General features: G+C 58.2%; 3 protein-coding genes across 3 annotated transcripts; all 3 read right to left on the bottom strand.

The window, feature by feature from the left end:
* Positions 1-1,498: 1,498 nt before the first annotated feature.
* On the bottom strand, positions 1,499-11,317 carry LOC136132599 (uncharacterized). Its single transcript, XM_065889493.1, has 6 exons — positions 11,175-11,317; positions 7,324-7,533; positions 7,003-7,126; positions 5,420-5,619; positions 4,432-4,495; positions 1,499-1,673 (listed from the first exon to the last, which is right to left on the bottom strand). The coding sequence occupies exons 1-6, from the start codon at positions 11,308-11,310 to the stop codon at positions 1,499-1,501; spliced, it is 909 nt and encodes a 302-aa protein (XP_065745565.1). The 5' UTR covers positions 11,311-11,317.
* Positions 11,318-14,267: 2,950 nt separating this feature from the next.
* SDF2L1 (stromal cell derived factor 2 like 1) lies at positions 14,268-16,212 on the bottom strand. Its single transcript, XM_065890416.1, has 3 exons — positions 15,983-16,212; positions 15,489-15,685; positions 14,268-14,667 (listed from the first exon to the last, which is right to left on the bottom strand). Exons 1-3 carry the CDS (start codon positions 16,191-16,193, stop codon positions 14,386-14,388), a joined length of 690 nt encoding a protein of 229 aa, XP_065746488.1. The 5' UTR covers positions 16,194-16,212; the 3' UTR covers positions 14,268-14,385.
* A 3,592-nt stretch (positions 16,213-19,804) lies between these two features.
* Positions 19,805-25,088, bottom strand: CCDC116 (coiled-coil domain containing 116). The gene is made up of 5 exons (XM_065889492.1): positions 25,017-25,088; positions 23,616-24,179; positions 22,907-23,500; positions 20,961-21,741; positions 19,805-19,977 (listed from the first exon to the last, which is right to left on the bottom strand). The coding sequence occupies exons 1-5, from the start codon at positions 25,086-25,088 to the stop codon at positions 19,805-19,807; spliced, it is 2,184 nt and encodes a 727-aa protein (XP_065745564.1).
* Positions 25,089-27,208: the final 2,120 nt, after the last annotated feature.

Here is a 27,208-nt window from a genome sequence, read left to right as displayed (position 1 = left end):
GGACCCGCCCCGGAAGCGGGCGCTGGGCACGCCGGGAATTGTGGTTCCTGGTGCCCAAGCGCATGGCCGGCTGGAGCAGGCGGCTCCCTGGGTCCCTGGGCTGAGCTCGCGGTTGGCTCGGCCACGTCGGGGCTGAGCTGCCTCCGCCTCGAAACCCCGTCTTCCTGGGGGCCTCTAGCTGGACCGCCTCGCCCCACCGGCCCCGGCTCAACGCCATTCCCGCCCAAACCCGCCCTGGATACTCAGGTCTTAGGCCTGGAGCCCCAAGAACCCCCAGCCTTGGCCCCATCACTGCTCCCCGCCAGGCCGAAACCTCCAAAGCGACGTACACATTCGCTGCCTGCCCACTTACCGCCCATTTGGTCCCCACCGCCTGCAGGCCTCTCTCCTGGGCGGCCCAGGGGCTGGTGCCCATGAAGCCTGAAGGTCCAAAGCCCTGATGACCCCTTCGGTCTCTTCTGACTGACCCTTCCTTCGGCTGGACCACCACGTTTGTATGCCCCGGCCGAGCCCTGGACCTCCCTCTACACTCAAGCACTGGGTGACCTTGCCCAAGCTCATGGCTTTAAACACCTGTATCCCTTGTCTCTGAACACGAAATGGCCAGCACTTCTGCCTTCTGACCTCTACCTGGGCACCGACTGAACTCAAATTTAACATGTCTGGTAAAAGCATAATTCTCCACCCGCTTCTACTCCTAGTGTCCACTCTCCTCAAGGTACCACTGTCCACCCAGTCACCCCATACACCTCGATCTCAGCTCCCACAAGGGCTTATCACAATTTGTAATCCTGTACTAATTTATCTATGTACTGGCTTACCACACACATATGGATGGGACATAAGCTCCTTAAGGGCCAGGACCCCAACTGCTTGGTCTATTATTTCCAGTCGCAAGCAAGGTGCAGGGCATCCACAGGGCTCAACTGACATCTGCTAATGGCCAGCATCATTGGGCACTTTGTGAGGACTCATGTCTCACATGCAGGTTTGATTCTAAAGTCAGGGTGGGAGGTAATCAGAGTCACGTGTCTTTGAAACTCTTTAGGGAGGTGCCAAATTGGAAACTGACACACCAGCTCATTTTCCTCCCAGGAGGGAACAGACCACTGTTTCTAAACTTGCACCCAGATAAGCCTTGTGTTTAGGAGCCAGGTGTAGCAAAAACTGGTAGTCTTGCAACTCAGTGGGGTCAAGTGAGGCACAACAGGGCCACAGAGTTACTGCAGGGAGGGGCAGCACACTCCCCACACTCAACACTCTTTCAAAGTGCACGGGACTGAGTTCCCAGGTTAGGTGCAAGTGAGGGGACTTCACTGACCTGACCACCTACTGTGTGCAGTCTCAGGCCAAAGAACCTCAGGCTTGCGCTACCCTGACCACCTCTTGGGGTTGCAGAGAGCCCGTGGGACTGCACGGCCCCTGGGTAGCGTGGCACGAGGAAGGCACCACCAGGGGAACTTTATTCATTCTCCTGCCGTGGTCTGTACAGAAGAGGTTATGGGTCCCTCTGGTGGGGCGTGGACTCTGCCCTGCCAGGGTCATTCTCTGATTCATCTTTGGGTCTGGGCACAGGCTGGAACTTGAGCAGGACAGGCGGGGTGAAGATGGAGGCCTTCACAGATGGGGATAGCATCTCCTCGGTGCTGGCAGAAGCACTACAGGCTGAGGGCCTGTTCAGGAAACACGCAAGACATGGGTCCATGAGGGGGACACGGCATACAGGGTCATCAGAGAAACACACGACAAAACCCAGGCTGTGGGATGGCTCTCGATACATTACTGCTGCTGGAAATCCCTCCCATGGATGTTTGCTCAAGGCTGTTCGTTGCAGCAATGTTTGTGATTGTGTAAACCTGGAGACAATCCAAATGTCCATCAGGGAACAGCTAAAAAAACCATGGTACAGGCATGCAGTGGACTATTCCACAGCTGTTTAAGGAACAAAGTTGGTCTGTACATCCCAGCAAGTAAAGACACCCCAATGGTACAGTAATGGAAAGAACAAGTAGCTGAGAAGTACGTGCAGTATGATCCTGATTTGATTTAAAAAATTAACCAATGTATTAGGACTCATATTTCATGTATTCATTTCTATATTGTGACCTTTTTTCCATAGAGTATGTTATGCTTTTGTAAACTTTTAGAAACCAATTTAAAATAACCCATTTTGGGGGATAGTGCCAACACAGCACAGCTCACTCAGAAAGCAATACATAACAGGAGGCTAAAAATTGTCCCCATTAATGAAATATTTCAACAAGCAAGGGTAGTTGAGTAAATGATGCTCCGTCCACACAATGGGGTGGGTATTCTGCATCTATGATTACTGGTGAATTTCTAGGTATTTTTAATGACAGGGAAGCAACATGTTCCAGAACTGGCTGCAAAACTGCTCACAGGACGCTCCTGATTACGTGACAAACTACTACCTGTGCACGTACACTCATGTCCATGGGGAACACCTACAGCGAAACAGGGATATGTGCCAACAATGGTTATTTCTGACCTTGGGAGTGAGAGTGATTGGCGTCTTTTTTGGGTAGTTTTCAAACTGTCTACAGTAACTAGATCCTGTTTCAGAATCTGAAAAATGGTAGTGCTTTTGAAAACTGTTCCTACCCTTTCCCTTGTAATTTCACTTCTGGAAATTCATCTTGAGATTCAGGGACAGCTTAGCACATAAAGATAGTGATGCCAGGGAATTCCCTGGCGGTCCAGTGGTTAGGACCCCACATCTCACTGCCAAGGGCCCAGGCTCAATCCCTGGTCAGGGAACTAAGACCCCACAAGCCGCGCAGCAGGTGCAAGAAGGGCATGTTGACCTTCACCCGTTTTCTCTGGAAGTGGGAGATAACATATTTATGCCCACCCACCACACGCATAGACACACACGCATGCACACACACATGCTGAGTGAGGGTACCGCACATGCTGGACGTCTGTCACATGGCCAAGGAAGCTGACCAATTTATGGTATGGTTTCATTTATACAAAATGTCCAGAACTGACAAACCTACAGCGACAGAAAGTAGGTTAGTGGCTGCCTAGGGCTGAGGGAGAGGGAGGGCCAAATAGGCAGAGGACTTTTGGGGCAGGGAAACTACTCCATACAACACTGTAATAGTGGACACATGTCATTATACATTTGTCCAAAACGATAAGATGTACATCACCAGGAGTGACCCTAATGTGAACCACGGACTTTACATAATGACACGTCAATGTGGGTCACAGTTTGTATTAAAGGTCCCACTCTCTGGCAGATGTTGATCGCAGGGGAGGCTGTGTGGGGAGGGCAGAGGGATATGGAACTCTCTGTACTTTCAGCTCAGTTTTACTGTAAACGCTAAACTACTCTAAAAAATGAAATCTATTTGAAAATTTTAAAAAGAATGAGTACTGCTACAACATGGATTAACTGCAAAAACATTAACCAACTGAAAGGAGCCAGATACAAAGACCACATATCTTACAATACCATTTAGAGCAAACGTCCAGAACAAGCGAATCTATAGACACAGAAAGTGCTGAAGAGGGGCGAATGGAAGAGTGAGGGCTATGGGTTTCTGGGGTGACGAAAGTGTGCTAAAATTAATTATGGTGATGCATTCATAACTGTGAATATACCAAAGACCACAGAATTGTGTGTTTATTTATTTATTTATTTAATCATTTTTGGCCACACCATGCATCTTGCGGGATCTTAGTTCCCCAATCAGGGATGGAACCTCGGCCCCCTGCAGTGGAAGCACGGAGTCCTAAGCACTGGACTGCCAAGGAAATCCCAGGAACTGTATATGTTAAATGGGTGAATTATACCATGTGAATAATACCTCAATAAGGCTGTTTAAAAAAAAGTCATCTGATGCAATGAAGCAGCCAATCTAAACACTCAATGACGTGGGAAATACTTGACAAAAACAGTAATAAAAAAACCCATATTCAGGGGCTTCCCTGGTGGCGCAGTGGTTGAGAGTCCACCTGCTGATACAGGGGACACGGGTTCATGCCCCGGTCCGGGAAGATCCCACATGCCGCGGAGCGGCTGGGCCCGTGAGCCATGGCTGCTGAGCCTGTCCATCCGGAGCCTGTGCTCCGCAACGGGAGAGGCCGCAACAGTGAGAGGCCTGCGTATCGCGATAAAACAAACAAAAAAAACCCCATATTCAGTAAATCCCTGCTTTGCAAAACACACATGTAGATAAAGCACGGGGCTGCCCACAGCTGATTGAATCGTTCCCTTCTGTTGGCCTCTGGGCTGTTTGTTTCTGGTTTCCCACCAGCACAAACTAGGAAGGGGGAGCAACTTTCCAGCACACCTGACGACATTAGGGTCCATCCTGGAAGTGGGAGCGACCATCACACTGAATATCCTTCCAGCCCTCATGCACGCTGCTCAGAGGCCAGATGGTTCAGGGGCACACTTACCCGGGGAAGCCAGGGCAGTGGAGCTTGTGCGCATTGTTCCTGGCCAAGTACGAGAAGTGGAAGCCTCCAGGATTGAGGACCAAGGGGGTCAGATCGACTACGCGGCTGCAAGACAGGGCGGGGCAGGGGACACACTCAGCTCTGGGCTCCTCCGGGGCAGGGGGTGCCTCCCCAGCCTCGGCGGGCACGGGGGCCGTACACAGGCAGATCTCTGAGCCCCAACTCCTCCCCGGGACCAAGAGGGGAAGGACCACTCAGGACTGCGGGATGGATCCACTACGAGAAGGGAGGGAATCACAGCCCAGCTGGCACACAGCAGGCTCTCCCAAACCCTCCTGTCTCATTTGCCTCAGGCCCGGGATAAATCCTCCCACCTCTTTGGGTTCGATGACAGGCCGGTCCAGTTCAATTTTGCTTCAGACCTCGAAACTTCCAATTGCTCCATCTTCAGCAAACAAAAGAAACTTTAGGACAAGGGTGGGATCCTCATCATGAAGAGAAACACCTTCTCCAAGAACTATGAGAACGATGTGCCTTCCAGTCAATCAGCAAACACATCAGGCTCATCCTCGGTGCCACCTGGAGCTTGGTGTTAGGGGGATGGGGCCCGGCGTGCGGGCTGGGAGCCAAGAGAGGAGATCCCAGCCCCGCCTGGGGGACAGGTGACGGATAAGCGGGAGTTAGGAAGGGCAGGCGAGTCGGAAGGGCACTGCAGAGGCACTTAGAGGGTGGCCTGGAGAATGACACCCACGGGGAGAGGCAGGCTTCAGGCGTCCCCTGGAAGCCCCAGGGTTGTGCTGACTGCACTGAGGCCAGGCAGGCGGAGCCCTGTGTCTCCCCCAGCCCAACTCTGCGAGCAGAGCAGCCCCCTTTCATCTATCTACTGCTGCCTGCAGAGGAAGTTCTGGGAATCACTGCTGTAGGCCCGGGCATCGTTAGGGTGCTTCTGAGCAGGGGGTTAGAGGCTGCCGCTCCCAGGGCCACTGACCGATGTGCTGGGCAGCGGAGGGAAGGGGCCAAAGACCCTGGGCAGAGTGTAGACAGAGGTTGATGGGGCCACCATGGAGGCCATGGTAGTGGCAGGCAGTGGCAGCAGGGTTGGTGGCAGGCACGGGGAGGTCGACCCGTCCCACAAGAAGATGGGTTCTGGTTTCTTCGGTTTTGGCTTGCTTCTCCTCTTCTTGGCATCTGGGACAGAAGGTGTCGGTGATCACCTATCCCAAGGCCCGAACAGGTTGGGGGGGGCACCAAACACAGGCCCTCCAACAAGGAGGGAGGCAGGCCCACAAAGGGCACCACTACTGACAGGCACGAACACACACCACCTCACTGGCCCCAAAACCACCCCACAGGGAAATGGTACTTTTGTCTGTATCTTACGAGTGGAGTGGTAAGCTTGAACTATACAAGGCCCATGCAGGGGCCACGCCAGGCTGTCTGCCTTCCAGGACAGAATTTCACAGGAAGTGATGGAGTGTCACCGCCAAGGAGGGCTGGGCTTGGCCCGAGCAGGTTGGCCTGCCACCCACCCTCCCAGGCATGGCACAAAGCCCTGGAGTCTGCCAGCAACCCAGTGGGTTGTCCAGTCCCCAGACAGTGAGCCCACCGAATACCCGCAGCTCCGGGTCATCCTGGGGGTGCGCAAAGGGTGCATGGGGAGGAAGTCTTGCAGAGGTGGGCTTGGGGAGGAACCTAGGGCCTGCACCTCCTCTCTCCTGTTCTGATGAGTCTGGGTCTTTCTACTGTTCAAAGCTGGGTCCCACCAGCAAAGTAGGAGGTAACAAGCCCCTCCTGCAGCCTCTCAGACGGCTCATCTAGAGTGAGATAAGCACTGCCAGGGAGCACTGGCTGGAGGCGGAGCACCAGCCCTGAGTCTCAGTCCAGCTCCACCACACCTGGGTGGCCTACACATGCCGGACAACCTCCCCGGGCCTCCATTTCCTCTTCTGTAAAACAGGGATAAATAACACCACACCAGCATCTTGGGAGACCGCGGTAAGAGTTACACATGCTGTGGGTCCAGCTGTTGGATGAAACGGTGCTGTGGGACCCCCTCCCCCAGGTGAGCTGGGCTCCCCGATGTGAGGCGAGACAAAGAAGCCCAACACCACCATCCATCCCTGAACACGGACACTCCCAAGGACCAAATCCAAACCTCATCAAGGCTTTAGAACGACTATTCAAGAAATAACAGGCAGAGGGGGAAGAGCAAACACACCAGTGGACCCAGACAACAGATACAAACCCATCGAGTGGGTCCCCCAAAGGACAACACAGTTCTTTAGTCCATAGCATTGGGGAAAGGTGAGGGCGCATCCCGCGTCAAAAGGAACTTCAAAAGACGAGGCCAGAATCCCCACCTGCCACCCTGTGTGGCCACTAATGAGGTCACCTCTCATTTCACTCTCCCGGGGCCTGGGGTGTACACGAATTTGCCTCCCACCCAAACAGTGTGCAGGCCTCGCTGAGTCCTGATTGACAGACCAAGCGTAGATAGCCTTCTGTGGACCACCAGGGAGGTGTGAGTCAGGTCAACCAGGCCGCTCGAGCCCAGCGCGGATGGAGCCTCACCCTGGGAGTATAAGTGCACGCGGTGGATGCGCCTCTTGAGCTGCTCCAGGCGCTGGTGCATCTCCAGGGCGCCCATGCTGTTGCAACAGTTCAGCTCCCCCTGGACGGCACACGAGACCTTGGCCTGCGACGACAGCGGGAGAGGAAGGGAGGAGGAAGCCGGACGCGTGAGCCGCCTAGCCGGGGCCGCCTCCTGAAAGACCCCTCCCAACAGCTCAAGCAGGGCGGACACCGGCGCCCCCGCCCCCACCTCGGAACCCCGGAGCCCCGCCCTCCCGGGCCTGCACCCAGAGGAAGGACAGGAGCCCACACCGCTCGCACTCCGCCTGCTTGCCCTTGCGCACCACCCTCTCATCCAGCGCCGGGTTGCGGTCGAGGCTAAGGAAGAGGAGGCGCAGCGCGCTCTCCAGTGTAGGTCGCCGCTTGCCTCTCGAAGTCCTCCTCGGGGATGAGCTGGCAGAAGGTCACACTGCGGGAACTCGCTGTCGAACTCGTCCAGAAGCTCCATTCTCAAGGGCTTCGGCTGCCCGGCTGTCTGGGGGCGGAGCGGCCGTCGGGGCGGGGCCCCGGACGCGCCCACTCCACCGGCCCCAGGAGGGGAGGAGGGAGACCCCCCCCCCCCCCCCCCCCCCCGCGAGGGCCAGAGCTCGGGTCACTATCCAGGCGGGGCCACCAGGGTCCGGGCACGCCCACCTTCCCGCCCAGGTCAGGGAGAGGAGGGGGTCAGCCCCAGAGGGCCAGGCCCGGGGACGCACCGTTGTCCCCTTTCCGCCGCGCCACGCCTACGCAGGAACCCTCCGCCCGCCCCACCGCACGGACAGCTCGGGCCAGTCTCGGGAGACCGCGGGCCAATCCGCGCGAGACGGCCACACGTGACAATGCCCGCTGCTCTGCGCATGCGCCTTCACGCTTCGACGGGGCAGACGGCGGGACGCAGCTACCCCTGGCGGAGGCCCATACCCCGGGTTCCCGCCCATGGCCAAGCCAACTCTCACAACTTCTTTAAGGCGCTCGGCCCCCGGCCGGACTCCAGTACCTCCCATCCTGGCTGCTCCCCTCCTCCTCACCGTCTGTAGACAAGGCCCCAAGAGTTCTTTCTGCCCCCAACTCCTCTAGCCCCGGACTTTTCACGCTCTTCTGACTTCCTCTCCCGCTTCTATCCTGTCTCCTCTCCTCATGAGGGTCCTGTCTTTACCATACCTTCTTGGACATCTTACCCACTTCTTAGTCCCAACCCAGAACTGACTTTAACCCCAAGTCCCTTGAGTTACAGACCCACATCTAAGTGTCCCCAGGGGACGTTTCCTGGGCATCTCACGCTCAGCACATCCGAATTGGCATGCATCTTCTTCCCTCCCACCCAGAAATCTGCTTTTCTTTTCTTTTCCCTCTCCTACTTGGTCAGTGGCCGACCCCACCATCCACCCCCCTCCTAACCCAGCCCCCTCTCCATCAGCCCTGTGATCCATGGAGTGCACCTGAGATTTTTTCACTTCCTAACACCAAACGGCCAGCCCCAGCTCTCCCCAACACAAGAGGTGGCATTCACTTCCTCTTGCTTTGATGTCACAGATCAAGATGGACACAACCAAAAAAAAAAAAAAAAGATGGACACAACCAAGGAGGGAGAAGGTATGGCCTGTGCATCTCGCCTACAGGTGCAGGCAGACTCAGATACACCTGCATCCAAATCTCTGCCACCATTCTGCCACCTGCCCCGGGCAGGTGGCCCCCGATGTGAGGCGGGGCCCATATGACTTACAAAATCAGATTTGACTTTAAAATACATAGTAGGTGCCTTTTTAAAAACAGGACAAGCATCCTCTGAGAGGTCAGGCAGACCCCTGATTAACACCCCCATCATGTTATGCTTATAATACTTTACACTTTTTCTGTTTATTTGGATTTTTAAAGTGTATTGTGCCAGGTACTGCCAAACTACATGCTCCCTGCCTTCAGGGGCTCCCCGTTTAAAGAGGGCTTCAGCCACAGGGAGAAAAATGTGATCTAACATGCTCTGGTGGAGGAACATTGGATGTCTTGGAGCCCAGGGAAGGCTTCCCATAGGAGGGGACATTTGAGCAGTGCCCTGAGTTCACAAGCCTCTCCCAGCAAGGGCAGGAGACAGCTGCATGGGGGTCTTTGGCCAATGGGTACATAATCTGCACGAGAGCAAGAGGTGGCCACCTCCAGCCATGGGCCTAAGTCAGGTGACCTTGGGATGGAGGAACCCCAAGGGGTCAGGCCTAGGAGACAGAGGAGCATGTGTCATTTCCCCTCATCCTCCCCGGGATGCCAGGGCTCCTACGCCCAGGGTGGGGGTGAAGCCAGGGTCCCTCTGTGCTCAACCATTGGTGAGGGGTACTCCCAAATGCCCATCCGGAGACCTGGGCCTCCTCTCAAGGAGACAGGCTTGAGTGGCTGTCACTGGGCACATCAAAATCTTTTGTGTCTGGTCCTGATGCTGAAGGTAACCCTGCAAGCACGCCTGGGGCCAGGCTTCTTGGCAGTTGGGCTCTACTCCCCCCGATTCCAGCTGTGAGGGTGGGCATGCCAGGCACCTCACAGTCTCTCCTGCAGGCTCAGGGCAGCACACGTCCCTGTAAGAGAACAAGTGGGCATGCTTGGAGGACGTGAGCTGCAGGCTTTGTATCCCGAGTCCACTGTCCACCCAGCTAGTGCTGCTCCTGCTGAGAACCCAGGAGAACATTCTCTCCAGAGTTTGGCCCTCCCCAGGCCTTCCAGGAAGGCTGCGCCCAGGGCACCTCCACTGAGTCAAGGTTGTTGAGCTGGCTCTGAGCCAGGCCCGGGCAAACCCTCCGTGCAAAGCAATGGGCCTCTTTCTCCACAGGGCCCTGACCAAACCTCAAGCCCACAGGCTTACCTGGGAGCTGGTTGTAAAGATCCTCTTCAAACCATAGCTTTTCTGAGTCAGAGGCCTCTGCCCCTTCCCCCTGTCCAGCCATGACCCAGATGGACAGGTTGGCGGAGGACCGCCCAGCTCTGCCCTCACCTGATCCTCCGATGGAGAGTCCAGACCAGCTCCGCACCTGCGCCTTACTGCTGGTTAGTGGAGTGAGGCAGCAAGACTCCCCCCCACCTCCCAGGCACTGTGGGTGGTGGGCTGGGCCTGACTGATGCCCTTTCATCATTGCACTGCTTCCCAGTGGCCCACAGTAGTGCAACAGGGAAAGAGTGTCAGGCAGGCCTGCCAGTGCCTCTCCCAGTGGTAGGTGGGGATCTGAGACCTGGAATGCAGGCCCACTGGGGCCTGGGGCGGGGCCTCTGCCTGGGGAAAGGGTGCCCTCTGACCCCAGAGGCCCAGGCCTGGCCAGGATCTCAAGTTTCCATGGAGAAGGGATAGGAGCTGGGCAAGGGGGAGGGGAGGGCCTGCAGGTCCAGGGGCCAGGCCTGGGGAGGGAAAGTAGCAGTGTAGGGGAAGGGGTCCCCAAGGCTGGTCCTAGATGCTTTGACAATATCATTGCACTGCTCCTCAAAGCACAGTAGTGCAACCTCGTCAGAGCACCTGTGGCCAGCAGGGGGGAGCCCCATCACCCCCAATACACGCAGAGCGGGAAGCCCAACCGTAGGTGGGTGGGGCTAGGGCCCCATTCCTAGACAGCAGGGCGGGGAGGGGATTTCAGCGGGGCTGCGGTCCTCGGAGTCCTCAGGACCCCAGAGGGGCCGGACCCTCCCCAGCACCCTCCAGATTGCCGTGGGGTTGCGACCCCAGACTGAGGGGCAGCTCCACACCCTGAGCGGGAGCGCGCCCGGGAAAGGGCGCACACACAAAGGAGAGGGGCCCGCGCTTCAACGCGGTCCGAAACCCACTCGCGCCTGGGGCGGGAGTGGATATAGCCCGAGACCCTGCGCCCTCCCACAGCCTGAGGCTCCGGGAGAAGAAGGGTGGTCCCACTCCGGGCCGACGCGCCCCTGCCGGCTCAGGCCCCCGTCCTTGGCCTCTGGCTCTTGGCCCCCAAGTTGGGCTCCGCATTCTGTCCCAACAGATTCCCTGCCCGGCGGCCCAGAGTGGAGAAGAGGAATGGGGGCTTCCCGCCCCTCTGAGGTCCCCTGCCCGGAGGGGGCGCCCGGGGTTTGGGCTGCGCCCCTCCACACCGCCCGCCGGGTAGGGCCGCCCTGCCCGCGCCCCCACCTCGGACCCAGCTACTCACGCGGCGGGACGCCCTTTCCGTCCCGGGCCGGGGCAGGACTCGGGAGGTTGCGGGGACAGGTCCCGGCGGCCGTCAGCCCGCGCTGCCCCCCAGGACCACCCCGCACCTCGTGGCGCCCTCCCGCCGCCGGCTCCATCTTTAACTCGCTGACAGGCGGCGGCCCAGCCCCCGGCTTCTTAGCATAGCGCCGCGCTCATTGGCCGGCGCCGGCGGGGGCTTCGCCTTCTGCACGCCCATTGGCTGAGGCCGGAGAGATTTCAAAATAGCCTGCGGGCCCGGATTGGCCCGGCGCAGGCAGAGGCTGAGGCTCCGCGGTTTTAACAATGAGTTCTACAAACACTTTCTCCCCATTCATAACTTATCAAAGGGAACTTTGCCCGCCTTTTCGCAGCTCTAGTCTCGGTGAGTTTTCTCGCCGCGCGGGCGAGCGCTCTTGGTAGCCCAGTCGGGGGCGCCGGCCGCGCGGCCAAGCCCGCTGGGGAGGGGGCTACGACTGGAGGAAAATGTCCGGACCCGCAGTCAAGCCTGCACCAACCGGGCCGCAGGCTGCCCCGTTTTGCAAACTGAAATTGCTCCCTGTGCCTCTCGGATGGCATGTTCGGCTGCGGTGGGCTTCCTGGCTGGGGTAGCCACCTCCCCACCCAAACCCCACCGCATCGCCCGACTTGACCCAAATGAGATTTGTCTGAAGCCCAAGGGTGGGCCTGGGCTGCGGGACCCGGTCTTGGAGCCCCTGGAGGCTTGTGGATCTGTGGGAGGCACGGGGAAGGGGGCGTCGCTTGGGTCCCTGCGTGACTGTGGATAAGCATTCATTAAATGCTTTCGCAGAACTGATGACCCGGAAGGATGTACGCGGCCCGCCTGGCCCTCATAGAGCTACAGTGTGTGTTGGAGCGGGTGGTGCTTAGGCTACTGTGCATCTGGGCCCCCTCCTCTTTTATTCTCTCAGTCCGGTGGCTGAGAGCAAATGTTTTGGAGGCAGGCAGAGCTGGGTTTGAATCTTTAGCAACCTCGGTTGCCCCCTCTGCAAAATTAAGATGACAGTTGAACGTGCTATGCTTCATAGGGTTGTTGCCAGGAGCAAATGAGATGCTCTGTAAATCGTTGGCCCAGTGCCTGGCACTTAGTTTTCAGTAAATGAGAGCTCGGCTGCTGCTGCGGTTTTAATTTTTGGTCTTGTACTGCATTCTGCCTGCAGCCCTCTCACCTGCTTCCACAGCTTTGGCCTTGATTTCCCAAGGATTTTTACACGCTGTGTACTGTTGGAGTCTGCTCTTAATTAACACTCCTCACTTTTGTATGTGTGGTGGTAGGGAGGTAACAGAGGCAGAAGTGGGCTCTTACAGCCCAGAGGGGCCAGGGGTGGATCAGAGGAATGCCCCTTAGATTTGCAGTGTGCGCCACACTTTTGGTGCCCCGCCTACACCCCCTTGGCACTCACCTCTACCAAAAGGATGTTCCCTGCTGGCACCTGCGGCTCTGCCTAAGGTCTTCATTCTGGCTGTAGAATACAGGGCAAGTGGGAAGTGCTGCAGAGTAATCCTCCCACCTGCCCAGCAGCCCTCAGCCAATGAGAGAAGATATGCTGGTTGGATAAGTACCCCCACTTTCTTGCCCCTTGGTTGGGACAACTTTTTTTTTGCGGTACGCGGGCCTCACACTGTTGTGGCCTCTCCCGTTGCGGAGCACAGGCTCCAGACGCGCAGGCTCAGCGGCCATGGCTCACGGGCCCAGCCGCTCCGCGGCATGTGGGATCTTCCCGTACCGGGGCACAAACCCATGTCCCCTGCATCGGCAGGCGGACTCTCAACCACTGCGCTACCAGGGAAGCCCGGTTGGGACAACTTTGATGCATGTTCTACATGGGGACCCAGTGCTCCCCGGTGGGATGAAGCCCTAGTTGCCCCCAGGGGTGACTTGCTCAGTAATGCAACCTTCACCAGCTGCCTTGCCTGCTCCTCTGAGCCCCACTCCTCTGCCCCAGTGTTTTCTGGGATCACTTCCCAACCATCTGCTTGCACTCCTGTCTCAGGTCAGGTGAGTGATGGGAGAGAAGTGGAGACTTGTAGACGATGCTCAAGAGGTTTGAGCAGAGCAGGACCTCATGGGGGAGGGGGCAGGGGCATAAAGGGCCTAATTATGACCCTCCTCCCCTCAGGTCTCACAATTGGCTAGAGCTTTTCTCCCACCCCTTAAGGTCAATCGATTTCTCAGAAGTAAGGTGCTCTGCTCACCCTCCTCTAAGACCCTTCCAACCAGTTGCCACCCCCAGCCTCTCCTTCGGCCCTTTCATTCTCCTGCAGGAAAGTGGCAGCTGCCCAAGCCTCTCTGACTGTAATCTCCGCCATAACCTCTAGAGGTCACCCACGCACCAGCAAAATAGCTATTACCTTCCTTTATCAGGGCCCGCCTATTTATTTCTCCTTTCTTTAAATTGCAATGCTTTGCCGGCTCAACTTGTGCCTCTTCTTCCAGGAAGCCTTCTCAGATGTCTGCAGCTGGCAGTTCTCTGTGGTTACCTTCCCTTGCAATATCTTTTGAAGTTTTGTTAGGGCCTCCGGACTTTGGAAGGTTAGTGGGGCGTGAGATGCCACACGTCTGGGCTGGCTGGGTGTGTGGGGTGCCATCTGCACCGAGAGGGATCCTGCGATGCGAATTTCCAGCAGATGAGCAGAGTCCTGACCTAGTGCTTGGTCAAAGGCAAGTGTCCAGACTGTCACAACTGCCAGTGGAGGGGTGCCAGGAGGAGGGGGTGCACCTCAAGGGATGAGGGACTGGAGAGCTTGTGCCCATCCCAGCTGGTAGGGAGTGGGGCCCCTGCTACCTCGCTGAGGCCCCAGCCCTCATCAGGAAGGTTCATGAAGCTCAGGGGCTGGGGAACAGGGGTCACTGGGGCCATTGGACCATCTGAGGGTGGAGAGGGAGCTGTGATGGCCCTGGGCAGTGTTGGGAGTGCACGGAAGAGCATCAGAGAAGTTTGGATGGGTTAAGCTGCCATCTGTGGGACAGAGGATTTGCACTGAGGAAGAGATGCTGACCTGGGCCAGCTGGCAGCTCCTGGTCGCCCTCAGGCTCACAGCAAAATGCAACCACAGGCCAATATTCTTTAATCATAAAGGCACTTGAGAACCCCTACAAACTCAAAGTCTCCCCCAAGAGTGGCCCTGCAGATGACCCACCCTGCTGCCCTCCACCCGCAGGTCCACAGCACTCAGAGTTCATCGTGGCCTGCAGAGGCCTCCACGCTGGGCTTGATGAAGATGCCTTCCATGGCCTTCCACCTATTGTGGGTGTTGGCGCTGGGCATGCCGTGCACCTCGAGCTGCCCCCGGATGGGGCTCCCGTACTGCTCGCCGGTGACCGACAGGAACACGGAAGTGCCCACGTGCTGGAAGCGCACGGCGGCCTCCCGCTCCCAGTGCTGCCCCGAGCAGCGTACCGTCCACAGGTCCAGGTCATCACCCTCGCCGTCCTCCCCAAAGGCGCTCACCTCCTGTGGGGGCGGTGGTGGTGTGGGAGGACAGTGGTCACGCATGACAAAGGGCACACTGAGTCTTCCATGGGCAATTGCCTGGCAGCTGCACTCACACCCAGGTCCTTCCCTGCACCTCTCTGAGCCTCAGCTTCCACAGCTGCAAACTGGGACACCCCCACCCCCACCCCAGCATCCAGAAGGGCCCCTCCAACACCAGCTCTTCAAATACACGCACACCCCACCTCATCTGCCTGGACGGTGACCAGTGGCCCCCACAGAACCAAGTCATCCCCCTCCTTCCTCCTCTGGGTTTCTCCTGTCCTAACCCCTCTGACCCTCACTCAGCATCAAGTCTACCCTTCAGGCTGACAGCCAAGGTTCTATTATATCATCCTTTCCTTCTGATAACTTCCCCAAAGCACCCTCTGTTCCAGTACCACCTCCCACCCAGTTCCAATGAACTCCGCTCACAGGCTCTTCCCCAGGCTTGGAAAGATGCCCTTCTCCTCTCTGCGGCCTGGCGGACTCCTACTCATCCTTCCAGGCCCAGCCCCAGTTCCTCCTCCCCGCGGGGTTCCCATTCCCCACCCCAACGGCCATGCGGATCCCCCTCCTGTGTCCAACTCGCCCCCAGGGGTGGAGCTATCCAGACGGACAGCTCTTCCTGTTTGTGTCCCCGCTGGGCTGAGGGCTCCAGGGGACAGGACCCTGGCGTAGTCACCTCTGTATCCCCCGAGGGGGCGCTCGGCAAACACTTCTGACTTGTAATTCCCGTTTCACCCAGGAAGCTGGGACTCCGAGCAGATGCCGGGCCCCTCGCACACACGCCAGGGGCTCACCTGGTTGTGGGACAGCGGCGACGGGAAATGGTGCGTGTGCAGGTTCTTGCCGGTGAGCACGTGCGTCAGCCGCACAGCCTGCCCGCAGCGCACCGGGGACCCGCGCGGACACCCGCCCTCGGAGCCGCCGCGGATCCGCCAGTAGCTGTTGGCGTCGTCAGACGCCTCCACGCCGGTCACCGACTGCTGGCCGCTGCCTGGGGGGCGACATCCCACCCCCGGGGTCGCTGTCAAGGCGGGAACTCCGACCCTCGACCCGGACACCATCAGCTTTCCCGGACAACCTCAACCCTGGGATCCAACGGCTCCCCCAGCCCCCGCCCGCCTCCGGCCGCACTCCAAGTCCCTTGGCCCGCAGCTCCGAACGGCATCCCGAAGACCCCCTCGAACCGCCGGCCTGTGGCCCTCGGCCCCCAACTACTCCAGCCCCTGATGACCCCCAGCCCCCTGGTCCGCAGAACCCCGACGTCAGACCCCAGCCCCGGCCCGCGCACCGGATCCGTATTTGATGTCGTGCGAGTGCAGCCGCACCCGGTGCTGCGTGTTGAGCAGCTTCAGCACCGACCCGCAGGTCACGACCCCCGCGCCGGTCTTGACGGCACAGCTGCCCGGGACCAAGATCGCCAGCAGCAGCGCCAGCAGCAGCGCCAGCAGCAGCCCCAGCAGCGCCGGGCCGGCAGCTCGGCCGCGGCCCGCGCTCCACATCGCCCCGGCCGGGCTCCGACAACTCGGGCCCTGGTCGCTTCCGTCTCCGCCGCCGGCCAATCCGGCTCTGACAGGGCCCGCCACGGCAGCCAATCGCCAGCCCGCACGGCGCTCCGCCTGCACTTCCATTGGGTCCGCGTGGAAAGGACCCGCCCATAGCTTTCCAGAGCGGCGGCTGGGAGGGGACTGGAGACACGAGGAGTGTTTTGATTGGTCCACGCTTCCGAGGACTCACTAATGAGTAGGCCAGGGCAGCGTCGAGCGGAGGGAGTGTGGACAAAGGCGAGGGCGACCGTCCAGCGACCGCCAGGTCCCGGGACACTCGGTTCGCCAGTTCACGAAGCCCCGTGATCCTAGACCCCCGAGCCCTCAATCATGGTCTCTCCCTCGGACCCTGGGCCCGCAGCTGCAGGGTCTTGAGGTTGCTCGACCACTAGATTATGTGGTCACAAGTGGAGGCATCTCAGATACTCAGTCACCTGGTCCTTCAGTCCCTGGACCCCGGGATTAACTAATCCCCCAGTTGCTCGGTCATTGCCCACTCTCTGACATTGAGTCACCTCAGTCCCTGGACCCTGGAGTTTCTGAATTCCCTGAGCCACTCATTGACCCCTTCCAGGGCTTCTCATGGTCCCTAGGCCACTGGGCAGCAGAGGGCAGCAGGGAGCTGTGATGTAGAGGGTAGTGGCAGGTGGTCACCAGAAAGCCCCAGAGCTGTCTTGGGAACCTGGAGCCCTGGGAGACCAAGCGACTGGGAACCAAGCCTGGGTGACTGTGTGTCCCAGGCTTGGGACTCACTGCCTTCTCAGAGGTCTGTCAGCTCAGTCGGCATAAGGGGGGAAACTTAAACCACTGTTTATTTATTCATTCGTGGAACATTCTTACACTGAATTCACTCCAGACCCATCAGTTCAGCCCAGCCCAGGAACCGGCTCTGGGATATGTTACTCAATAGGCTGACCACCCGTGCACTTGGTGCACCAGCAAAGCAGGGAGAAAAATTCGTGTTTAATTAAATCATCCAGAATTTTGCATTCAGAAAATCCAGCATAGAGCCATTTTAATTACAGCAATGGGTTATTTTTTGGTTTTCATGTCTCCCTACCCCCACCCCTGGGGCCATGGGGCTTGTGGGATCTTAGTTCCCTGACCAGGGATAGAACCCAGGCCCCCTGCAGTGGAAGCACAGAGTCTTAACCACTGGACAGTCAGGGAAGTCCTGGTTTTCATGTTTAACATTGTCTTTATTTTGAATTCTATATGGGTCAAGGTGTCTTGATCTTTTCAGTGCTTAGAGTGTCTAATATGCTTACGGTAACTTCCCTGGTGGCGCAGTGGTTAAGAATCCGCCTGCCAATGCAGGGAACACGGGTTCAAGCCCTGGTCTGGGAAGATCCCACATGCTGAGGAGCAACTAAGTCAGTCCAGTGCACCACAACTGCTGAGCCTGCGCTCTAGAGCCCACGAGCCACAATTACTGAGCCCACATGCCACAACTACTGAAGGCCGTGCACCTAGAGCCCATGCTCTGCAACAAGAGAAGCCACCGCAATGAGAAGCCCGCGCAACGCAACGAAGAGTAGCTCCCCCTCGACGCAACTAGAGAAAGCCCACGTGCAGCAATGAAGACCTAATGCAGCCAAAAATAAATAAATAAATGTGTGTCTGTTAAAAAAATGCTTACAGTCTGCCCTGGATTTGGTAGACCCCGCCCTTGAGGGCTAGAGTACAATCTGGGTGTGTCTTCTCGGACACACCAACAAGCATCTCGAACCTAATATGCCCCAAGCAGGACTCCCCGGTCTCCCTCACACTGCTCCTCCCCCAGGCTTCCAAGTCTCAGGAACAGCACCTCCATTTACAAGTTGTTCAAGCCCCAAACATGGGATTCATCTTTGATTCCTCTCTTTACCACACTCCTCACATCTACCCCAGCATGTCTTGATGGCTCTGACTCCAAAACAGATTGGAAGGCATCTCTCCTGCGTCCCCCGTCACCACCCTAAGCCAAGCCACTCCATCTCCCCTTCAGATATCGACCACCCCTCCTAGAAGATTTCCCTGCTACTCGGGCCCCTCCAAGACATTCTCCACCCAGGAAAGTGATTTCTGTCTTAAAAAGCATAAATCAAGGCACTTCCCTCGTGGTCCAGTGATTAAGACTTTGCCTTCCAATGCAGGGGGTGCAGGTTTGATCCCTGGTCAGGGAGCTAAGATCCCACATGCCTTGGGGCCAAAAAACCAAAACATAAAACAGAAGTGATACTGTAACAAATTCAATAAAAACTTTAAAAAAAAAGTATAAATCGGATCATGCCAGGTGCCTGCTGAAAGCTGCCAACAGCTTTCCATTGCACTGGGAGCAGACAATGGTAAGGACACAGCGAGTAGTCTCCCTGACAGGCAAAGAAAGGGTTCCAAGAGCAGCAGAGACCCCAGGGCTGGAGTCGGGAAGCCAACACGGCTCTCCCTGAGTCTCTGGAGCCTCATGGCTTCTCCTAACTGTTCCTTTTTCCTGCTCACCTCATGGGCAGATGCTCGGGGCCCTCCACCTGGATACCACAGTTTGTCTCCAGGTTCAGATTCTCAAGAGGGGACGTGATTGACTCAACTCAGTTCCAGGCACTGCTCAAGGTGCAGTCAGCCAAGGAGGATGGAGAGGTGTTAGTTTCCAAATACATCTGCTAACAATGCCTCCCACCCCTGTGAGCACAACCTGCTCCTCTCCCAAGTCGTGGAGTCCCTTCCCCCTCCGCTTGGATCTGGGCACGCATTGTAATTGGCTTTGACCACAAGAATGCTACAGAAGTGCTGTTTGGGAACTTCAGAGCACAGGCTGCCAGAGCACTCACTGGTGGTTCTTGCTTCCTCCCTCTAGGAAGCCAGCCCCTGCCCAGACAGACCCTTGAATGGCCAGGGGCAACGGGGAGACAGATGATGTAAGGGGAGGGTCCACGAGGGATGTCCTAGCCTCAGCCCAGTCCCCAGCCGAAAGCAGCACTCCCACCCCAGCCGCTCTGGCTATACCACTGCCAGCTGAGCCCGTAGAACCCCCTCAGAATCATTACAGATGATGATTTTGTTTGAAGCCACTTAAATCTTGGTTTGTTACATGGCAACAGATGCCTGAAACAGGAGCTAAGGGGAGCGGTCTCTAGCATCATGTGCCCGTGGTGCCCAAAGGGGCTGCTCCCACCCCAGGGCCTAGATGTGTGCCTCTGAGGCTGGGGTGGGGACATACACTCTTCTCCCTTGAAGACTGGGCAGCAGGACCTGGAAGCCAGAGGGTATTGGATGCACCAGTAGGGCCAATCAACAGTGGCCAAGTGATATGGCAGTAATGTACAAAGCAGCTGTTGTGGCCTCACATGGCGGCGGTGGTGGCAGTGGTGGCCTCGGAGGATAGGCATCAGCACCAAGCATGTGCTTTGAAGGATCCTTGTCACAACAGTTCTGTGGGAAAATGGGTTCCTGACTCCCCACCTAGGACCCTGGCCCCTCTGCCAGTCAGAGGAGCAGGTCCTCCTCCCCGAATCGCGGGGTCCTCCCTGCCTGGTTCCAGAGGAAGCTCTATAGTTGCTGTGTCCTCACCTGTGGGCCACTGAGCACGGTCAGGCCGAGCCGAGTAGGTCTGGCCTCTGCGCACCTGGCGGGCTCCAGGGGAGGCATGAGAGATCCACCAGCCTCCCCGAAATGGCGGCCTGCTCAGCGAGGCTAAGCATCTTCTCTCCACCATAGGGGCAGGGTGGGGGTAGGGGTGGAGCTGCTCCCTGGGTGAAGATGCCTGAAGGGGAACAAACAGGCTGCCTGAGGAAGGCAGAGGGGAGGAGCTGGGGGCACCGGATGGCCAGAAGCTCCAGGAGAACCTTGGACATGAGATCCTCTGAGCACAGCACCAGCTGAGCCCATAGACCCTTCAAGAGAGAGAGCTGCCTTGCCCAGGGCCTCTGCGGAAGGGATAGTCACACAGCCAGCTGGGTCAGCCAATCCATGGCTTGACCTACCAGCAGCCCCTGCGCGACCTCAGGAGCACGAGCTGAGAAATACAAATTAGGAAGACAGGGGCTTCCATGGTGGCGCAGTGGTTGAGAGTCCGCCTGCCAATGCAGGGGACACGGGTCCGTGCCCCGGTCCAGGAGGATCCCACATGCCGCGGAGCGGCTGGGCCCGTGAGCCATGGCTGCTGAGCCTGCACATCCGGAGCCTGTGCTCCGCAACGGGAGAGGCCACAACGGTGAGAGGCATGCGTACAACAACAACAAAAAAAATTAGGAAGACAGGTAGTGGTGGGAGCATCAGGAGAGGGAGGATACGCCCTGGCAGAGGAGGAGCCCTAGGGAAGTGGGAGTATGATGCACAGGGGCTGTGAGGGAGGGGACCATGAGTCCTAAGAGGCTTGAAGAGGCAGGAAGGTGCAGACTGGAGTGCAGAAGAGCCAGCAGCAGAGCCCAGGAGGTCACAGGGCTCAGGGCACCGGCAGCTGCCGTGGAGGCCTGGCCCAGCTCTCCAGAGATGCTCCCCGGGAGCAGGTGGTCAGAAGGATGGCTGAGATCTCTGACAGGAAAACCGTGTTCCATCAACACAAGCTTTATTTCTCCCGTTGGCTCCCCTGAGAGGCTCAGCAGAGCTCCTCGTGGGCACCAGCTGCTCTGACCTCTGCTCAGGGTGGGATGGCTGCGAGGGCAGTGGCTGCTGGGGCGGAAGGAGTGGGGAATGGAGCACTCGGTGCACTTCAGGGGCCCCATGGGCAGTCACCATGGCCCACACCTGAGCCTGCCGCCGTGGCACTGACCATGGCCTCCTCTTGAGGCTCCAGGGAGCTCTGGGGTTCACCCTCATCTCCAAAGTCATCCTCGTCCTCTTCCTCCTCCTCTCCATCCTCCTCCTTGTCCTCCTCCTCCTCCTCGATGCTCTGGTGGTCCTCCATGTCCATTGTCTGGGCGGACTGATGGGAGGCCACGTTGGTGTTGGCGGGGGACAGGAACAGCTTGGGCTCTGGCGGTCTGGCGGGCTCCTGCTTCGCGGCTGCCAGGCGCTCCTGTGAGGCAAGCAGCCGGGGCCCTGGGGACCTCATGTTGAGGCAGGACCCTGTGGGCTTGTCCTGGACCCTGTGGGTCCTGGCGGCCAGCTCGGACAGCGCGGTGGGTGTCTGCATGCTGCGCTGGGGGGTGCTGCTGTGCTGGGAGGTGTGCCGGGAAGGGGGCCGGGATGCCCGCTGGGGTGACCGCTGGCTAAACTCGGCCTCCTCCAGCCTGTGCAGCAGGCAGCTCCAGTCGATTGTGGAGGACAGACGGATGCGCGAGCCCTTCACCTTCCTGAAGCCCAGGAAGAGGTCCAGGAGTGCCTCGGTGATGGGGAAGGAGATGAAGCCCAGCTGCCCAGTGAGGTCCTTCTCAAACCTGTACTTGCAGGCAAGCAAGGACACAGCCTGGCCCTTCAGGTAGTCAACGAGCTCCTTGTGCCAGGGGTTGGAGAGGCGGGACATGGTGGTGGACTTGGACAGGATGGAGGGCAGCGTCTTCTTCTTGGTGAACTTGTAACTGGGGCTCTGTATGGCAGCAGGGAGGGAAAGGGAGACACGTCATCCACTTCTGCCTGCCACCCTGGGTGCCCTCCCGCCTAGAGCATCCTCCGCATCACCCACGCGGCGCCGCACTCAGTCCACTCAGGGTGCGGCCTCACCGCATCTGCTCTGCTGGCCCGATGGAAAGCTGAGCTGGGGTCCTGTGTGCTGGCCCACTGCCTACTTACCACCCTGTTATCATGCCAGCCACACCAGTCAGGCCTGGGACAAGGCCAGTGACATCAGTCACTGTATCAGCCAAAAGGGAGCCTGCACAACCCTCGCCCAAGCCAGGGTTCAGAGGAGGGAAGCACGCCTGGGCCTTGATGAGTGAAAGCAGGGTCAGGGGCCACACTGGGGAGCCGCCAGGGTTAAGCCACCAAGTCCTCTCCGCACCCTTCCCAAGCAACTCCCTCTTGGCGGGGCAGACACACTGGAGAGTCCTGTCCTGCGCAGCAGGACCAGAGGGGGCTAGACTGCAGACACAGGGCCCTACTCTGGGCTCAGACCACTGTCCACGAGGGACAGGACCCTCCTCACATGGGAGGGCCTCTGAGAGTCACATGCAAACGTTAAAAAAATACCCAGAATAAAAAATAGCCTTTATTCATCTTTGACAACATGTGGTAGTAGCTAGGCCAGGATTCCTGGTCCCCTCATCAGATCATCTACTACTCAGGTGGTTTTCACAAGGGCAGGGTAAGAGACCTGGACCCTGGGCACCTGCTAGTGACAGTGGCCGCTAGGAGTGGTGGCGGTAGGAGCCCTTCCAGTACAAACCCGCCCCTAAGAACCCTGGACCCAACCTTGAGGAGGTCACCTCCGGATATGGCACAGCAGGAGATGGCAAGAAGCCCCTTACCACGGAGGTGTGGGGTGAGAACCTGGGGAGGCGGTGGGAGGAGGATGGGAGGGAGGAGGCCAGCGGAGCTGAGACCGGGGTGGTGACATGGGTCAGTCGTGAGGGCACTTTCACCACAATCCCGGTGGTGGGCAGGGTAAGGTGCAGGTTCCACCAGGACTGGGCCCTCTGGCTGGAGCTCAGGGGCCCAGAAGTGGGCATGGGTAGTCTCTGTACTTTGGGGTCCTGGTCAAGCCCCTCCTTCCTGGGGTGGGGTGAAGGGACCCTGGGCTCTTCTGTGGGTGTCACCTCAAGGCAGAACCTGGTGGCCACTTGGGTGCTAGACACCGGGGAGCCACCTTCCTTGGACTTGCCGCGTCCCCTGTACTTGATGCTCTTTCTGTGCTCCATCCTGGGGCTGGAGGTTGTGGTGGGCAGCAAATCGTAGGGCTCCTCCCCATCAGTGGGTGTGGCCAGCTTGGAGCTGGACTCTGGGGAGGGCTCCCATTCTGACGGGAAGAGAGGGCAGCCGTCTCTGTAGCAGGCACCACTGAGCTTGTCCACAGCCTGGCTGACCACGTCCTGCAGGGCGGAGAACAGGTGGTGCTCAGCCAGGAAGTCCAGGGTCCGATGGGGCTCTCGGAGCGCACAGTAGCCGGGCAGGTCAAAGGACCCTGGCTGGCTCAGCAAGGACTTCATCTTCTTGTTCAGCTCTCGCTTGAGGAAGATCAGCTCCCGCTCTGCTGGTCCCAGCTCCGACGCTTTGGGCGTGCCTGAGCTCGAGCCCAGCAGGCCTGAGAACCAGGACAGGGGCTGCTCTAGGGTCCACTGGCTGCTGGTCTGGCTGCCCAGTGAGTCCCATGGCAAGGAGTCCCCATGGGGGCAGGACTGCCCTTGGCCTTTCTGCAGAGAGAGGAGGACTCTCAGAGGCATCCAGGGGCAGCCAAGCCAGGCCTGGCCCTGAGCTCTGGGCTGGGGTCCACCCCCGCCCCACCTGGGCTGCAGCCCCAGACCTCACCCCTCTGTTCTCCAGCTGCAGCAGCCGTTTGAGGTTCTTCTCCAGCAGGAGTTTGTCCTTCATGGGTGGCAGTGCACCTAAACTGCGGGCACCCAGGTCGCTGTCCCAGCTATGGGAGCCTGGCCAGTTGCCCGTGAAGCTGCTGTGGGAGTCGGACATGGAGCTGGAGCAGGACGGGTAATTGTTGGGGCGCCCCATGCAGAGGCTCGGCCGGGTGCAGTGCTGGTGCACGGTACTGAGGATGGGCCGGGCCCGCGTCTGACGCCCACCCCTTGGCACCTCCATCGGGTCCTCCACCTCCACCAGCGGCACCCCAGCCTCTGTCATTACGGTGGCCATGAGCTCAGTTGCCTCCTCCACCACCGTCTGCAGGCTGTCCAGCACCTGACCCTCGACAAGGAAATCCAGGAAGCTCCTAAAGGGTCGAGGGCCCTTGGGGTTTCGGCGGTGGCTGCGGAGCCCTGAACTGCCTGAGGGGCCGTGCGTCGAAGTGGGGTGTGGTGTGTGGCCCAGCTTGGAGGCTTGCCCCATTTCCGGGAACAGTGACTTCTTAGGTGGCTGGACCTGAGCAGACAGGCATATCACAGTGGGCAGTGATGGCCCATGGGGGGAGGGGTCCCCTGGGGTCCTCCTAGGGCACCAGGAACTGGGTAGGAAGTGGGCAGTGGAAGAAACTGTTTTTCCTTTTTTTTTGGCCGTGCCATGCAGCATGCAGGATCTTAGTTCCCCAACCAGGGATTGAACCCGTGCCCCCTGCAGTGGAAGCATGGAGTCTTAACAACTGGACTAGGGAAGTCCCAGGAACTAGGTTTTGGAGCCAGGCAGCCCTGGATTTGGACCCTGGCTCTGCCAGCTTCAGGCCATGTGACTGTGGGCACGAAGGCCCCTCTTGAGGTCCAACTTCCTCTCTTGTAAAGTGGGGATCTGTTCAGGGTTGCCCTGAAGGCTCCCTGACATGTACATTTCACATACCCAAGACCTGGCTGGGGAGTCTGAAAGCCCACTTCTGCCCTCACCCAGGACGTGAATCACAAAACCCCTTAAGCCCCGTCCCCACTGCTGGTCTGTACAGACTACCTGTGGTCCTGAGCCCTGTGCGCCCCATGGCTGCTTCTGCCCCTCGAGCCGTAGGCCCCGAGTAGACTCTATGCTTCCACTCTGGGGTTCTAGTCCACCATGCCCCTCCCAATCCGAGATCAGGGGACACAGGTAATGAGACGGAGACCGAGGTGACTAGGTAGGGCCCAGCAGGGGTAACTAGGAGTGGTCAAGGCAAAAGGTCACTAAGAGGTCCAGAGAGGACATCAGTAGGAAGTGAGAAAGGGGGCTGTGATCTGGGGCGCCAGAACTGGTGAGGAACATGTTGGAGGCTCAGAGTTGGGCCCTGCTGGGAACACTTACCCGGGCCACGTAGGTGGTGTGGCCAGACTCGTCGTCCGCCAAGTATCCCGAATGGTGGCGACAGCTGGTCATGGTGCAGGTAGCCGGGCCCACTGCCCTCTTCCTCTCTCGTTGGTTCCGCGATGCAGCCGCAGATTCCTCTCTGAACCGGTCGGGGAGATGGTGTGAGGGTGCCCCCAGCCCTCCGTGGGTCTGCGTCTCCCTCCGTCCGTGGGCCGCTGGTCCCTGGCTCCCCGCACCCCACGTCCTTCACATGTCCGGCCGGTCTTCTGCTCGGAGCCCCGTGGGCGTCTCAGCACCGTCCGTGTCCAGAGTCGTCGGGGTTGGGGTCCCCGAGGGAGTGCGCATCCAGTCTCCGTCCATCTCTGGGCCCAGTGGGTCCGCCCTCCGTCCTCCTGGCCCTGGTGCCCTGGCCCCGGGAGACCCGCTCACCAAGTCCGCACCCGCTGGGCACACGCTCCAGTGCGATCCGCGCTGGGATCTTGGCGTCCGCGCCGCTCTGGGCCGCTGGCGGGCCTGCTTATTTGCATGCCGCGTCCTGATTGGCTCGCGCCGCGCCGTTCACCGCCCGCTCCCGCGACACAATAGTTGGGGCGGGGCCCACGCGGCTCCTCCCCCACTTTGCCGCTTTTGCCCCGCCCACATTCTCAGAGGGAGCGGGCGGCCGTCGCTGCTGCTGACCGGCTTGGTCCGGCCTGGAGGGGAACCTAAGGGACAAAGCCACGGCCTGTCCCGGTGACACAAGCACCTTCCTCGGCTCCCCTCTTGGTCGCTGTGTTGTCCTTGGCTCCTGCTCGCGGACTGCTCCTTTCCAGGGTCCTCCCCTCGCCCAGTGTGGACACCCCAGGGTCTGTCCCCAGTGCAGTGGGAGGCGTCCCGGCTCTAAGTCACAGACGAGCTTTGCTCTTTCCTGCCGGTGTGACTCAACTTCTTTAATCACCTGCTCCTTCTCTGTAAGTGGAGCTGAGCGTCCTTCCACATGGGTTTGGAGAGTACACCAAATCTTCCTACAACACACCCGCACCCTGATAAGACCCTGTAAATCTTTACCTCCTCTCCCTCCTTTCCCTCTGTCCCGGAGGCCTTCCTAATGCAACCCCCCCCCAGGTGTCACCTCCTCGGAGAAGCCTTCCCAGAGGGCCTGTCCCCCCAACAGAATTACAGCACACCCCATCCCAGACTCTGCCACACCGTGTTGTTACTTGATTGTCAGATCGCGCTCCTTGGAGACAGGAACTGCGGTGCTCACCCCTAACCCCTAATCTAATACCAGTAGGTGCTCAATAAATGTGAATTTCCTCCTACCAGCAGCGGACCCTCAGGGCCTCTGGCCTTTCCAGGACCAGCTTCCCAGTGGCTGAGATCCCACACTTTAATCACCACTATTGAACACAATAGTCCTTATGCCAAAAACTTGGTGAAGGGCTCTTTGAGGCCTCCAATTCTTACGTCCCCACGGAGGTGGGTATTATCTGTTATTTTCCAGTTCGGCTCTGTCCTCTTGGCCCCTGACCTGGGGGCCATCAGGGCATAGAGGAGCAGAGCAGACCAGAGGCAGGCCAGAGCTCCGGAGGTCAGTTCCAGCTCCACTGCTCCCCACAGAGTCACACAGGGCAAGACACTACCCCTCCTAACCTCAGTTTCCTCATCTGTAAAACAGGAATGACATGACCAACCTCATAGGCTGGATACAAATACTGCACTTTCCACTGGGAAAATCAAGACAGCCACATCACAATGAAAACCCTGGCTGTCAACCATGGTGATTATTTGTAAAGTCATTGGTAAGGAAAGCTTTTCTAGATCACAGAGGAAAAAAAAGAGGTCATGAGTGTAAAAGTTGTAGCCTGGCACAGAGCTCAAAAGATGGAATCTGGGACTCATGCTTTCTGAAACAAAGCCATTGGTGTACATGCTTTCTTTCATGTTCTTATTGTTCAGAGCTTTTACAAATCAAGAAGAAGCCTCAACTTCGAAAATCAGCAAGACAAGTAGGCAATTTGAAAAAGAAGAAATACAAATAGCTAATAACATGAAAAAGTTCAGTCACTATCAAAAAAATGAAACACTACAAGAATGAGATAACACTGATGTGATCATTGTCTTCTCAAAACAACACAAAAAAGTTTGTGGTGAAGGAGCAGAAAACTTGGGTGTATTTATTTGCTTAGAGAAAATACCGGGAGACAGTA

Source organism: Phocoena phocoena, chromosome 13, assembly GCF_963924675.1.
Source record: "Phocoena phocoena chromosome 13, mPhoPho1.1, whole genome shotgun sequence".
Taxonomy (NCBI): Eukaryota; Metazoa; Chordata; class Mammalia; order Artiodactyla; family Phocoenidae; genus Phocoena; species Phocoena phocoena.
The sequence above is the reverse complement of the archived record's forward strand: the minus strand, read 5'-3'. Positions and strand labels throughout refer to the sequence as shown.

Coding starts and splice junctions, on each gene's coding strand:
- LOC136132599 (XM_065889493.1), bottom strand. CDS start 11,310: ATGGAGCCGGCGGCGGGAGGGCGCCACGAGGTGCGGGGTGGTCCTGGG. Junction 5,620..7,002: donor CGTGCACTTATACTCCCAGG/GTGAGGCTCCAT, acceptor CTTCTGTCCCAG/ATGCCAAGAAGAGGAGAAGC. Junction 1,674..4,431: donor CACTGCCCTGGCTTCCCCGG/GTAAGTGTGCCC, acceptor TTTCCTGAACAG/GCCCTCAGCCTGTAGTGCTT.
- SDF2L1 (XM_065890416.1), bottom strand. CDS start 16,193: ATGTGGAGCGCGGGCCGCGGCCGAGCTGCCGGCCCGGCGCTGCTGGGG. Junction 15,686..15,982: donor CGACATCAAATACGGATCCG/GTGCGCGGGCCG, acceptor GTCGCCCCCCAG/GCAGCGGCCAGCAGTCGGTG. Junction 14,668..15,488: donor CGCCGCTGTCCCACAACCAG/GTGAGCCCCTGG, acceptor CCGCCCCCACAG/GAGGTGAGCGCCTTTGGGGA.
- CCDC116 (XM_065889492.1), bottom strand. CDS start 25,088: ATGACCAGCTGTCGCCACCATTCGGGATACTTGGCGGACGACGAGTCT. Junction 24,180..25,016: donor ACACCACCTACGTGGCCCGG/GTAAGTGTTCCC, acceptor CTGTCTGCTCAG/GTCCAGCCACCTAAGAAGTC. Junction 23,501..23,615: donor TGCAGCTGGAGAACAGAGGG/GTGAGGTCTGGG, acceptor CTCTCTCTGCAG/AAAGGCCAAGGGCAGTCCTG.